This window comes from Gopherus flavomarginatus, chromosome 1 (genome assembly GCF_025201925.1).
Source record: "Gopherus flavomarginatus isolate rGopFla2 chromosome 1, rGopFla2.mat.asm, whole genome shotgun sequence".
Taxonomy (NCBI): domain Eukaryota; kingdom Metazoa; phylum Chordata; order Testudines; family Testudinidae; genus Gopherus; species Gopherus flavomarginatus.
The window spans coordinates 293,058,114-293,073,760 of record NC_066617.1 but is presented as its reverse complement, the minus strand read 5'-3'; the positions used below and the strand labels follow the sequence as shown (position 1 = coordinate 293,073,760).

The 15,647-nt window shown below is 38.8% G+C and overlaps 1 protein-coding gene across 2 annotated transcripts in view; it reads left to right on the top strand.

Moving 5' to 3' along the window:
* The window catches only part of PIBF1 (progesterone immunomodulatory binding factor 1), a 194,208-nt gene extending 179,320 nt beyond the window's left edge, over positions 1-14,888 (top strand). For both annotated transcript variants that reach the window (XM_050948385.1, XM_050948386.1), the window contains 2 exons: positions 8,843-9,022; positions 14,533-14,888. In XM_050948385.1, the coding sequence (XP_050804342.1) occupies positions 8,843-9,022; positions 14,533-14,589 (237 nt within the window). In that variant the 3' untranslated portion in view covers positions 14,590-14,888. The remainder of the gene's footprint in view (positions 1-8,842; positions 9,023-14,532) is intronic.
* Positions 14,889-15,647: the final 759 nt, after the last annotated feature.

Below are 15,647 nucleotides of genomic sequence, written 5' to 3'. Positions count from 1 at the left end.
AGGACATGGAAAGAAGTTGTAACAGGAGGGCTCATAAAAGCATTAGAGCCAGAAGGAGAAGACACTAAGCACATGAGCAGGGGCAAGAGAATAGTGAATCTCAGGAAGGGGAAGCCGCTTGATGCCGGGGAGAGAGGGAGCTGGAGCGGTATCTGAAGGGGGCTGGAAGGAAAGGATTGGGAACAGGTACCTCAAATAAATTATGTCCATCCCTGCTCCTTTCCTTTTTTTTTTCATTTAAAAGATTGTACGTAGTAATTTCAAAATTATTTGTGTTTCCATAGTGAATTCCTCCTCATCTATGTGCTGTAACTTGTTTAATCTTTAAAAACAAAATCTGAGGTACAATGCTTGGTGCTCTTTTTAAATCTTAAGCTACAGGGTAATTATCATATTTCTTATGCTACATTTATGTTCTGAGATTCTAGTTCCTATTAATGTTCTGCATGTTTTCTCAGTAGAATACAGGGACATTTCTGCATTACAAGTAAGCCCTGGAGCTATTCTCATCTTAAAACTTAGAGAAACAAGTGACATTTACATTACTAAATGATTGTAGAGAAGTTTCCAGTTTATATTTTGCAGGGGAAAATATGCTCTTAAGCAGCAGTATTTGTCATTTTCTTATCTATTTAGTGATGTTAGGCTTTAATTAAACTTGAATACAAAATGCTACTGAATTTCGGCAGATGAAGGATTTAACAGATGGATACATTCATTCATTTCTTGGTGTTGTATATTTCTGAATAGCAGTTTTCTTACAAATTTTTCAAGAATTATCTTTCCATTTGCCGTGTTATATGCTAAATAATTGCATTCTGAATATTGCTTGCTACCTAGCAATTACTGTTTTTAAGATCCTAAAAAGGGCAGCAAGGTTTATAATAATGTCACTGCATATAAATACAATATAAATTATTTTTTTGTATTATTAAAATATCTTTTCACAAAATACAGGCAAAGTTCAACTCACTGATTTGAATTACAAGAGCAAACTGGCATGAACATTTGAAGTAATGTACTTTTTTCAGGGGCAGGTTAAATTAAAAAAAAAAGAGTGGAATTTAGGAATTTAAGCAAGAAATTGTTGGCAGAAAGGCCTTCCAAATATTTAAATATTTAATTATATTCATTTTTTTCAGTGTTGGCTATTAGTTGTTTAGTCACATTGGTAGTTTTCCAAATGTATAGACTTTTTTACTTTCCTTCACTGTGTGATACTATTTGAATATCCTCAAATGTAAACAGAATGTAAATATATTTATGAATTACCAAAAATGGGATGAATCAAATTAAAGGGGGGTGTTATTCAATTGAAGAGATAAGCTCTCATAATCAGTAACTGATTGTGCCTATTATTATGACTATTTTGACACATTAGTAAAATTGAGTCAGTATTGTCTTTATTTTATTTTCATTAAAGTAGATATAACTGTAATTGAGTTATACAGTGGCTCTGAGCTAAAAAGTATCGGTTTCAAATAAGGCTTTTATTTTTGTTATAAGTATATTATTTTTTCTGTGTTTTTTGTTTACATCAAAGTATTAGAATATTCATGTAATAGATTTCACACATCTCTTTTTTATAAATTATAAATTTACCTCAAAAATTTGAAACACTCTTTCCTTTTCCCCCCCAACATATATATATATATATAAAATGATTAGGAACTAAGGTAACATACAGCAGAAGACATGCTGTGGCATTCTGCACATGCCTGAGGGAAATAAAGGGGGGAATGGGCTCAGCTATCACTTACTTGAGTTGTACTGTCTGCAGCAGTGAAATGGAACCCTTCCAGTGTCCACCTGGGTCTCTGCACACTGTCCTTAGTGTTAGTTATTAGTTTTGTTAATTAATTTTGTTAGTAGTGTGTGTTTAGGCTTTTTGCCAGTTGATTGACGAACAAAAAACCCAACACCTTTTTAGTCAGATGCTTAGCTTATAGGCTAGCTACTTCTCCTTTCCCCATACAGGGGCCTTAGCAGTATGGCAGAAATGAAATCTCTGACGTTCAAACTCTGCTCTTCATGTGAAGCTTCAGTGCCACTTAGCAGCTGGCACTCCACTTGCCTTTTTTGTTTAGGAGGGAGAATGCTCATTTGTTATATTCCATGTGTTGCTCCTTCTGTCCATGGACTCAAAAAGCTAGAGAGAGCCATCTAAAATTGTTCCTCGTGGAGCAGTCTGTTCATGCTTCCACAGATGCTGAAAGTAAGTATGTACCTAGATCTCAGTCCTTTGGTCAGACCCTTCCCATGACCACCCCGTGAGCTGAGATTCCACCCCAGGCTCTCTAAGTCATCCGTCTCCATTCTGACAACTTTGACCTCTGGAAGGAGTGGGAAGGGGCACTGTTTCAGAGATAAGCCAAGGCATATGTCATCCTTGGGGCCTACCAAGTCAAGACACGTGTCAGCAGGTGCCTAACTGGTCTTGGGCTCAGCAGTTGAAGGACAGCCAAAGGTCTCACAAAAGTCCCTTTGGTGTCTTGGTACTAACTGTTAAATATGAGCTTGTGTTACCCAGTAAACCTGTAGACTGCCCTTTGGTTTCCTGGGCTTCTACATCCCAGACCCTACGAGGAAGCAGGCTAAATCTCAAAGCTCCTTCACGCAGCATCCTTCTGCTCAATATTACTAGAACACTCAGAGGACTTTAGAGCCACTGAGAAAGAAGCAACGACTGATCACCTCTTCCTCCACTTAAACACAGTCTGTGTCTTCCACCAGATGAGTGAACTGCTTGAGGATCCCTCTCCTTGCGCACTCTTTCTTCCCCCTTTGGCAACTTCTTCTTTTACTTTCAAGATGTCTGGACTCACATTGGGCCAGGTATTCTGGAAATTCTCAGCAAGGGGTATTCTATTGAACTCTAGTCACTTCCTACCCTCTTCACCATCCCTTTTCAGGGACCTTTCTCATGAGATACTATTAAAACAAGAAGCGGACTTCCTTCTACAACTTTGAGCAATTTGGAGTGGAAGAGATGCCCTTAGAGTTCAGGAGCAGGGGGGTTTATTCCCACTATTTCTTATCCCCAAAAAAGAAATGGGAGTTGTTGTCGTAGTCTAAACTTTTGATGTGTAGGTTATAGTTACATGACACAGATGTAAGAACAAAGGTAATTATAGCTGTCTCAGGTCTGTTGAAAACCTGTTCAATTGTCACGTTGAAAATTGTCCATTATGTTTATTGTGAACAAATTTTCACGCTTTCTAGCAGTTATTTATTTGATAGGGCAACATTCCTTTTTACCACCCTAATCATATTTCCACATCTGGAAATTCTTTTTAATTTTGTTTCAGTCATATGAACATCAGATTTTAATATCCTACTAACCTTGAATGTCCATAGCTTCTTAATTTGGGAACTTTAAGAAGCATATTTGATGTATGTATGTGCAAGTTATGTAAAGGACACACAGAGCACATTGATAGTCATCCTTTTATAGTGTCCATAAATACAAAAAAAATTATTAAATGAAGTCATATTTTACATTTTAAAAATGTAATGCCACCATTTCATTTTTGCATCTGTTCTTTTGTCTGCCATAATTGCACTCAAACATCTATAAATGGCCCACCATAATTGAAGATAGTTTATTTAGTTGGGGGGAATCAGATTTTATCCTCTATAATCAATTGTCTGGACTGTACATATCCATTCTCCATACTTCAATGTACTGTGTCAATTATCCATGATAAACATTTTGTGTTTTTTAATAATTAAATATTTTGCATCTTTTTTTCACTTGTCAAGATCAGAATTTATCGTTACTATAATTTCAAATGCTTCTGAAATCTGAGTATACAAATAGCATTATTTTATTTTACCTTTTAAAAATCATGGACCTTTTTTCACTTTTGCCAACTCATAATTGTTTTAGAACTTGATATTTTAGTCACTATGTACACAGAATACCTGCTGAAGATAATGGGAGTTATTCACATACACACAGCAGCTGCAGCATCAGGCCATAATTAAATTCTAGAATAAAATTTTCAGAAACTAGGAATTATTTAAATTATAGGCGTGCATAATGCCAGTAACCTAATGATGTAAAAAGAAAAATATGCTTTTTCCTAATCTAGCTACACACCTAATTATTTAAAAAAACCTACATCTTTGTGTTCCCACACAAAAATACCTTAGTTATTTTTTAACTAAGGCTGCTGGACTGCATATGCATAGACCACCAATATAAAGCATGAAATGCAAGGAAATAAGCAGATAGTCATTCAACCCTTACATGCTTCCTGCAAAATGTAACTCCCTTTGTTTCCCTACCATATTCAGCTCTTAAAAATCCATTCACCTCTCCCACTCAATACAACCTTAGGACAAACCCCAGTTGTCTCTACCGCCGCCTACAACCCTGATCAGTTCTGCTTCCCTATGTCTCCTCCCACCATATACCTACTCCTCCTCCCTCAGTGCTGCTGCCTGGTGCAGTGGGGGAGACAATGGAGGAATTAACAGGGAGTGATGTGTTGGGAGCCAGAAGCAGAGTGGGGATGGGGTTGGTAAGTGGGGGATGATTGTGCATGTCAGAGGATTGGGTGAGGAGAGGGTTGTATGCAGAGTTCTTGGGTGGTGGGATTGGAGCTGTGCAGGCAGCATGAGGTGGGGAGGAATCATAGAAGATTAGGGTTGGAAGAGACCTCAGAAGGTCCTCCAGTCCAACCCCCTGCTCAAAGCAGGACCAACCCTAACTAAATCATCCCAGCCAGGGCTTTGTCAAGCTGGGCCTTAAAAACCTCCAAGGATGGAGACTCCACCACCTGCCTAGGTAACCTATTCCAGTTCTTCACCACCCTCCTAGTGAAATAGTTTTTCCTAGTATCCAACCTCTAGACCTCCCCCACTGCAACTTGAGACCATTGCTTCTTGTTCTCTCATCTGCCACCACTGAGAACAGCCTAGATCCATCCTCTTTGGAACCCCCCTTCAGGTAGATGAAGGCTGCTATCAAATCCCTCCTCACTCTTTTCTCTTCTGGAGACTAAATAAGTCCAGTTCCCTCAGCCTCTCATAAGTCATGTGCCCCAGCCCCCTAATCATTTTCATTGCTCTCCGCTGGACTCTCTCCAGTTTATCCACATCCTTTCTGTAATGAGGGGCCCGAAACTGGATGCAGTACTCCAGATATGGCCTCACCAGTGCTGAATAGAGAGGAATAATCACTTCCCTTGATCTGCTGGTGAAGCTCCTATTAATGCAGCCCAATATGCCAATAGCCTTCTTGGCAACAAGGGCACACTGTTGAATCTGCTTTGAGGCATACACACTCTAAGTTCTCCCCATAGAATTGCTGTCTTGGCTTCCCAGTGTACCAATGCAGAAATATCAGGTGGAGCCCTTCAGGCATCAGTGCTTCAACAGAGAGACGCTCAACTTACCCAGCATTGTCGTCTCAGTGCTGCAATGCTGGAGGAGCCTAGCATCTCCACAGAGGAATCAGTGCTTTTAGAGTTTTACACTGCACTGCTTCCTCAGTGCAGTGCGGACAGCTGAGGCAGCAACAGTGAGGGAGTAATTCGAGCACTGATACCGTCTCGCAGAGGCATTGGACTTCCCACCCCAGGAACAATTTATTTCCCCAACTTGCATTACCCACAACCCTTCCTTTACCCACCAATGTACAAGCCTTTTCTCTCCCAGTCCAATTTGTGTTCCTGCTAATGCCCCCTTCTTTCTCCCCAAGGCTCTACTTTTCACATCCCACACATTCCTGCTCTGTTCCACCATTATTGGCCTGCAGAGCCCTGTCTCTCACCCTCTGCTGCCTTTCCTGGCTTCCTAGGATCTATATGCTGAGCAGGGATCTTGGAAGCAGGCTAACAGAATCAGATAATGGAAATAGGTGATAAATCAGAGCAATTCAGTTGTCTAATCATTACATAATTTGTATCAGTCATTGCTAATTTGGGGAATAACTCTTTAAATTCAAAATTCACAGGTGGCATGTGATATCAGAATGGGTTTATGGATTGTGGCATTTGCTGGAACTGTCGTTAGGTAGAGAAATCCAAAAAAAGTGAGAAGGGAACTGCCACATTTCAGAATCAGGACATTTTCAAATGTATCCTCATCAAAAGTTAGTAAATCTGAAATTTATAAACCATAAATAAATAAATAAATAAACAGTAGTAATTAGGGTGACCAGATGAGAGGAAGAAAATATTGGGACACATGGCAGGGGCCCCGCCGGCGGAACAAAAAAGAAAAGAAATAGCTGAATGCAGCTGGCGGAGCAAAAAAAAAAAAAAGTGCTGCCGATGGAGCGAAATATTGGGACAAGGACCTAAATTTTGGGACGGTCTTGATTTTATCAGAACGTCTGGTTATCCTAGTAGTAATTCCACTGAAGTTAACAGGGTTACTGTGGAATAACTATGGTGTAATGGAGAGAGAAGCTTTGCACATTGTGCTGAATTAGGGCCTTTCAAACTAAAATTAATCATTAAAGTTTAAAAAAGGGATTTTAGTCCTACTTTAAATGCAAATGTTAATGCAACCTTAACAATGCCCCATAACAAACGTAGACACTGTTTTAGGTTAATATATACATTGTGGGGCAAATTCTTATCTCCAATCTCTTCTGATTCCTTTATGTCACTCGGGAGTGTAAAGGAGGCAAGACTCCTGGCATAAGTGTCCAGCTGAGAATTCCTTTTGCAGGGTGGAAGCTGGTAGCTGGTGGAAAGCCAGCGCACACTGCTCCCGAGCCAGCCACTCCATGCCCCAAATCTGGGGGATATGGCAGATCTCTGCGCTGCAAATTCTCAGGTGGATTATAGTGCTTCCCAGTAAGGACCCCCACAAAGACTTTAAGCTGCTCTAATTTACCCGAGCGATTGCACAGACAGGCCCACAGCATTAGGGAGCTGTAATGGGCTCACTAACGAGCCAACCTTCTACCTTCATGATCTGAGAGCATTTGATACCATAACTGCAGGATTGGGCCTGCTTTATGTATCTTAAACTAACCTCTTTTTCAAATCAGTATGAGAATTCTTGGTCTTTGCCTTGTTTTTTTAGTGCAACTTCAAACTCATAATTACAACTTTTTTTGGTCAATATAGTCTGATGCAAGATTTAGCTCCATAAAGATATATTATAGCACCACTTATTAATGTCAAAACATTGCTTACATGTGACTTAATCTCCAGTCATGGAGCATGTATTTGTAATATACTTGTCTGAGTTATTTTCATCAAGAAATTCTGTCTATGTATCTTTGGCAGCATCTTTGTAGAGTTTACAACTTTCGGTAACATGTTGGCATCAACTAAGCAGTCCTTTTAAACAGCTGCTCTGCACTTGAGCTGCTTTAACATGCCACCACACACAGCTGAATTATGCAAATATTAAATGACTGAGACCCAAGAACAATCTGTACACTAGATAAAGTTGTTGGGTGTATTTAGTGTTGAGGTTCCAGTCATAAAACTGTATTATTGTGGTTATTATTATTAACTACATTCTCTACAACAAAGCATGCCTATTTTTAATGTTTTCAAAAATATTTATATCGTGTGTATTGTTATGGAGCTATTAAAAGCAACTATGTATCAGAAGTTAGATGACAAGACTTTTAAGTGTCTGTTTTTACATTATGCTAGTTTTGAATACTGTGATGAAAATACAGTATGAATCACTTTAATTTTCTGGTTAATATTAAGAAATAGATAATAAGTAGTGTACAATAACTATATTGTCCATGTGTGTGTTTGGCATTAAACTATTATAAACATTAGTTATACTGTTGTTTTGGTTAAAGAGCTAAGATAAGATTGCATGAATTAATGCTGAATTATTATTGAAGACAGTCAAAACCGTATGGTTTTGAACTGCTATTTGAATGAAGAGTGCACTCACTTGGCTGTTTTGTCAGCCATAGTAATTCACAAATTGTTACAAGATACAGCTGGAAGCATCAGTGTGAGGGGAAATTATGTAACGTGTTTTGTAATAATTGCATCCATTAAAAATGAAGAAAATAATGACAGCAGCATGGAGATGCAGTGACATTAGAAGACCATAGCAGATTAAAGTCAGAGAGGAATTATGGTTTTGTTTTTGTCACTTGACTAATGATTTTGAACCAATCTGTTGGGGGGGGGAGGGGTTAAAATCTATCAAATTGTTTGTTTAGCAAATTATTAACCTTTCCAAGTCAGCAAGAACCCTTCTGGCCACTAGATCCCTTTCTTTCCTTTTCAGTAGTTGCTTTTTCATTCCATAGTTCAGATCATGATCCTTTTCCTCCTCTTTGCTGTAGTGTCTCCTAGGCCTCTCTTATCAATTGATTGGTTTTTTTAGGGGTAAAGACATATATTTGTTTTTTATATCTGCATTTATAAGGCACATACCCAAACCCTAACCCTCAGAGTACTATTTATCATAGCCTCTCAAATTGAATTCTGTAAGCTATCTTGTTTTACAAAATAGATCTTAAAAATAATTGTTTAAAATAAATGGCCGCTTAAATGGAAGAAAGAGATAGTGGGATCCTTAATGTACTTTAAATGCTTTTTCTGTTACAGCATTTGGACATTATGAGGTTTTATTTGTATAACTCTTCTGTGCTTTTTTATTTTATTACTCCGTTTAGTAAAGTAGTTTCTAACTAGTACTCAGACTAATAAATGCAAGTAAATAATTAGACTTCTTATAGGATTATTGATCTGCCTATATATCTATTTAGATATTTTGATTTGGTGAACAGAAATGCATTATTAACAGATAATCATTTTAGTGGGTTTTACTATTTTTAGTTTTATTGAAAAATTAGCATTGTTCTTATTTATTTTTATTATATTTTTTGTTTTTACAGGAACTGGCAGTAATGAAACAAATTCTTATCAGTCTTCATGGTAAACGCTATGGGGAAAATTTACCTCAGTCTCATAGTGACGTAAGAAGCTTAAATGCAAAACACAAATCAAACCCTTCTGTAAAGCTGTCAGCGGAACACGAAGAAGAAAATGTATTTATACCCAAACCAACATTATTTGTAAGTACAGTAATTAAAATAAGTGACCTAGGGTCTTTGTTTAGGGTACTATTGCTCGCATTTCAAAAACCAAAAAAAGTGTCCATGTGTGGGTGTGTATGTCAAAACAAAAAAATTACTCCTGGAAGTCTGCTTTTTTGAAGAGATGATTTCACAGGATTTGTATTCATCTTGTGGTGTTAATTCAAGACAGTGCAACATGCCTGCTGAAAGCTTTTCTCTCTGTGGTAGTGGAAGGCTACAGGAAGCTATATCCCTATACTGGTCACACACTACCACTGACTCCAGCCTTCTAGACGCTTCTAGATCTTAAAGTGCACAGGAAACAAATCTCCCAAAAAATTCAATTAGTAAAGTTGTATTAAAAATGGATAACAAAACAGAATTCTTACATATCCAATACATTAACATCCCAATGTATATAAGAAAATATATATATAGACATAGATATTTACATAATACTTACACATACACAGACTGGTCACACTGCCTAATACTAAGGTGGCCCGACACTTCCCATTATACGACCTTGTTTTCGGTTGCTTTATAACTTGAAATTTATTCCTTTAGGGTCTGAAATATTCCATGCTGGGGGTCTACATCAGACTAAGTGTTTTGGAAAGTTTCATGCTAAACGGTTCAGAAGTTTCTGAGAGTGAGGCTAGGGAATATATTTTGTCATTTTAAAAATTTCTGGCAACCTTTTCTTTGAGAAGCTTTGGAGCCGGGACTTAAAAGTTGGCAAGGGGGAGATGTGGGCTTTGTATCAGGGTTGTACCTTTTGCTGTCCCTGTGAAAATCCACCCAAATTTGGCCAAGTTGCAAGACTTTGAAAGATCTGTTTGCACAAGCTCAACAGAGATCTCTTAGTTTTTTAGCTAAAATCTCTGAAGATTCCATGCATGCTGAGCATTCTCCCCTAAACTGATCTTGGAGAATGAGCATGGGGGGAGGAGAGACAGATCTGACAAGGAACTGGGGTGCAGAGAGAGAATTGGTACTAGCTTAGCAAAGAGACTGAGACAAGGAGCCAGTTATAGAGGAGATTGGAGGCAAGAAGATGAGGTGGAGTAGGGGGATGAAGGCAAGATGGAACTTGGCGGAGAAGCCCGGGGAAGGAAGACAGACTTGGATGGGGAGAGTAGGATGAGAAGACTGAGGAGTGAAGACAAAGACTGGGTAGGGAAGGAGAGTGGGACTGGGACTAGGAGCCAAGAGTAAGGAACAGACAGGAGTGAGACAGGGACAGGTTGGCTGTGATGGAGAAGAAGGGATGAAGCTTGAGTGTAACTGGCAGAAGTGTCCATGACCAATGGAATACACTCCTCTTTAGAGCCTGGAATGGAACCCCAAATTCCTGAGATTTTTCATTCCTCTGCTATCTGCAAATATCTGTGTAACCTACTGATAAAGCATGGGTCTCATCCCACCTCTAACGCTGGTCCACACAGGAGAACAACCTACTATTGCTATCAGTTACTGTTAGCTCAAATGGCAGAGAGCTTAGTGGTTCCAACCCTGCTGATGAATGATATTGGTGTCAATATGAATCCACATTATGGAATTTCTATTTTTTCAGTTCACTTTCTTAAAAAGCCAGGAAAATATACACTAAAAAATCAGGGAAAGCCAGAATTAAGATTGTCTGTGCAACCTTAATTTTACATGTAGGTGCATGTGTATTAGGATACCGTCTTTAATTAAATAGCAGGTAATTATTTCCATAGGACCCTGGCTCATTCAGTGCTCAGGATGGATTGTGCTCATGTAATAAGCAATATTTTGTGTTATCCTTATTAATCAATGTTTAGCCTTATTTACTGCACACTATTTAATCCCTGTTCTGAATACAGAATTATTAATTACCTTATGGGCTTCTCATGGCACTCATGGCAAAATTTGTTCACCTTAGCCTCTAATGATAGAACAAGAAGCAATGGGCTTAAACTGCAGCAAGGGAGATTTAGGCTAGACATTAGGAAAAAGTTCCTAACTGTCAGGGTAGTTAAACACTGGAATAAATTGCCTAGGGAGGTTGTGGAATCTCCATCTCTGGAGATATTTAAGAGTAGGTTAGATAAATGTCTATCAGGGATGGTCTAGACAGTATTTCGTCCTGCCATGAGGGCAGGGGACGGGACTCGATGACCTCTCGAGGTCCCTTCCAGTCCTAGAGTCTATGAATCTATTACTGAGTACTATACAAATATTAATTATCTTCACAAAACCCCTGTGAGGTGCAGGGTTGGTATTCTCCCCATCTCTGGAATAAGGATGCTAAAGAACAGAGAATAATGTCAGAAGTGTACAGTAATATTGGTTGCCCAATTTGAGAGGCCTAGGACCTGATTTTTCAGAATATATAGCATTGTATCACACTTTGTATGTTCAAAGCACAGTTCCTCATTGACTTCAGTTGCAGTTGCGAGTCCCTAGGGTCTCAGTTTGAGCACTCATAGAATGAGGAACACACAGTTAGTCACCTCCCTTGAAAAGTTTGGCTTAAGTGACCTGCCCGGAATCGTACAGCAACTCTGTGGCAGAGGCAGGGATAGAATCAAGCTCTCCAAAGCAACATTCAGTTGCCTTAACCATGAGACCATTTTTTCTGTACATGCAATGCCCTGCCTCAGTCACTAGACACCTTCCAACTTCCTAACAGAAGAGGCAGGGGTGCTACAGACAGCAGCACCCTTTCATTACACAGTCTTGATTATTTGCCAGAGCAGGTCCGTTCTGTGCACTGAATGAGGCAGGGGTTCTTTGGAAAGTGATCATGTAATTAATTGTAGTGTGATTAAGTCTCAAGGGACTGAATTGGGGTTGCAAAAGGAGCCTTAATTCTGGCATTTCCAAACTTTTGAGTGCTTATCTTTGCAGCCTCAGTGTCCTTTTAATATACATACATACACATGTGTGTGTGTATATAATATATATATACACACATATATATATATATATGTAAAAAGGGTGCTTGCGTGTGTATATAAAATCATATATATCATGTGTATGGATATGTGTGTATATATGTAGAAAGTAGAATACCTCCCTCAAAAACAAGAACCATGGAGGAGCAGGATGGCTGACCCTGTTATGAACATGAGTCTCCAATTTTCTTTTATGTTTCCATGCAGAGATGTTTCTGGAGGCTTTGGTTCATGGCTGATTGGAGTCAATAACTTCAGCAGGGATATATCAATCAGAGGCGGATTAGGGTTTTGTGGGGCTCTGGACCAGAGCAAGTGGGAGCCCGTTCCTACCCCTGCTGCCAGCAGTACACACACGCACCCAGCACTCCTGCTAGGGAATGGGTTAGGGCACAGGGGCTTGCCCCGCTCCACCCGGTGTTCCTGCCAGTCAGAGTGTGGGGACACCCCAATTGGCCAGGGCCCCTTTGGCTGAGTGGCTAATCCACCACTGGTGTCAATGCTGCAGAAAAGAAGCCCACATCAACAAGTCTCAGAGCCTGAGTCAACTGACTCAGGCTTATGCAATGGGTCTTCCAATAGCAGGGTAGATGCTCCTGCTCAGGCTGGAGCCTGGGCCCTGAGACCTGTTGAGGGGGATGAGTCTCAGGGCTCAGGCTCCAGCATGAGCGGCAATGCCAGTGCTGCTATTTTGAGACCTGTGAGGTGACTTGCCACTGTGGTGTAGTTTGTTTTTGGTTTTGCTGCACAGGTGTTTCCAGTATGTTATTGACTTTGTACTTGCCGCTTAAGGTGAAGTTGATACCTCGTCCAGTAAGAAAGAGCTCAGTATCATCCCCACCAAGGGTGTTATATTGTGAGTACACCCTTGCACCAAAGAATTTCGCTTGTAAATGGATTATAGATTATTTTAAGGTGACCAGTGAGGTGGGCCTAGAAGGGTGCTGGGTCTGTCTTAATTAGGGCAGCAGGCAGTGAGTCATAGTACCCGGAGTTACTCAGTGCAAGCTTCTGCTTCAGAGACAGACTTAGGCAGTCTCTTGGTTGTATCTTTGAGAGGGATTCAAGCATCCTTGTTGAAGATAGCCTAGATTCCCAAGTACAAAAGTGACTGCGGCCTTCTTTAACTTACATCTTTTGGTGGCTTTCACAAAGATTTACAATCTCATTTGATAGTAAGAGTCAAAAAGGAAAGCGAAGGAAAATGAACTGTAGCTTCAAGTTTCATTTGTAGTTACTAACAGAACAAATGGAAAAACAATACAACAGCCAACCATAGTAGATGTCATAGTAAATAATAAATACTTGCATTTCTGTAGTGCCTTTCACCCAAGGTACTGAAAGCACTTCACATACATCAGTCCTTAGGCACAGAAGTTAAGTGTTTTGTACAAATGTTGCCCCATTTCCTTGAGGAAGCTGGGAATATAACTCAGGAGTGTTACTTCACAGTGCAATGCTCGAACTACTAAGTACCCTCTGATTTTTCTGACAAGTATGGGACAAATTTAGAAAATATATGTTTGGGGAGGTTTCCTAAATCAAGTGACAGCTGTAATAATTGGGCTTTTTTTCCTCTCAAGTTTCGTGTTTGTTTGCTGTTGAACAATTCGTGTTTGATTAAATTTGTGAGCCAGACTTAATAGTCAAATAATGTAAAGGTTAGAATGAAAATAATACCTTATTCACCATTTCTTTGGATGGAATGATTAATGATTCACTAATGACACACAATTCGTTTGAATATCTGGAATAATAAATGCATTATGTATGAAACAGAGCACATGTATTTATATCTTTTTGAGGCCATTAAACTTGATTTGATTTCAATACAGGATTTTAACAGTAATAATTACACTTATCACTTGTTCAAAAAGTACTGCCATGGAGCATGGGGAATTGGGAGGCAGTGAGCAGGACATTTCCATCCTGTGAAAGGTCTGTACTTCTCATGGCTCTCCTAGAACTTTGTTTTTAGGGGTGAATTCCCTGCCAATTCCATTGAGTCTGAAGATGACTCATCCGCTTCCTTCCCACACTTACTTACTATTACTTTTCCATGTGAAAGGTTGCTGTAATTGCTACAGGAATTTTATGCAGTCATGAATGTGTGACAAGTAGCCTACAAGACTGTGAATGTAAGGAAAGGTGATCCAGAGGCAGTGTCCCACAATTAAGTTATGGAGAACCCATGTTCTTACATGTAGCTTTTTGTAGTATGCTTAAAATGTTGGCATTTGTCCTAGGTTCCCATCTCCTTTTTTAACAGAAATATACCTAACATAATTTACAATGATAGTCCTTTAGCTAAGCAGTTCATGGATCGTTTTAACCTTGGTAAACATTTTGAATCATAATTTGGTTAATAATATGATGATTGGTTTATTTTATTATCTTAGACACAGAGAACTTTAATGTATTTTTGTGTAATGTAAACCTTTCACATTTTAATTGATTTTAGTTTAAGCAGAGCAATCAGTTGCCACTATGAATGGCAGAGAGAGAGGAAGGCAGAGTTGTGTGGATTGCATATTTGTCCTGCCTTTCAACTGTCTCATAACCAAAGCATTCTTTCTTTCACAGACAAATAGAAAGGCACCTGATTGGTACAGGAAGCTGAAGCAGAAAAAAGCACCATGATATTGTTCCAGGGATTTTCAATATAAATTATCTGTTTGGGAGTTTATTCTGTGAAGAAAGAAATTGTATTCATAATCATGTTCTTAGTACCACACAAATAAACAACTGGTTTGTTTGAATTTTATACCTATAATATGTTTATATATTGTAACATTACCATTAAACAGCTAATGAAAAAATGTGTGGCAGTACTTGATGTGATGATTGTACCATCAATATGTTCTAATTCAAAATACTAAATACAAACCTACTCTGTGTGTGTTTATAATTTTAGCTAATAAAGGACATCTTATTCACAATGCTCGTTAATGTGAATTTCAGCTTTTTCATATAGTTTTTCTTGGATCCTGTGTTTCATGCTACATTCTTGTAACTGTTCTGGCTTCTAGAAGCTTAAGAAACATACTAAGAAAACAGCATCAGATGGCAAAAAAAAAAAAAAAGTTTCTTATTAACCCTGATTGCATGGGGCTCTTAAGCTAGTCTCTGCTCATGCCCTTTGTTTCACATAAAAATTCAATAAAAATATCTGGCTGACAAATCTCAAAAAAAAATCATCAATGGGGAATCATCAAGTGGTGGGGAGATGTGTCTAGTGGGGTTCTGGAGGGATCAGTACTAGGCCTCGTGCTGTTCAACATTTTTATCAATGATTTGGAAGTAAATATAAAATTGCTACTGATAAAATTTACAGATAGCATGAAGACTGACAGAATGAGAGAATACTGGGTACTAAAGGACTTTTTAATCTTGTGGAGAAAGGTATGACAAGAAACGATGGCTGGAAGCTGAAACCAGACAAATTAAAATTGGAAATGTCACAAATTTTTAACAGTGACTAACCATTAGAACAAGCTACCAAGAGAAGTGGTGGATTCTTCATTACTTGCGGCCTTCAAATAAGGACTAGATTCCTTTCTGGAAGATATAGTTTAGTCAAACACAAGTTACTGGGTTCAGTACGGAGTAAATGGGTGAAATTTATACAGGAAATGAGACTAGATTATGTTACGGTCCCGCCTTAAACTCCACGAATCTATAAATAAACAAGAACTGAA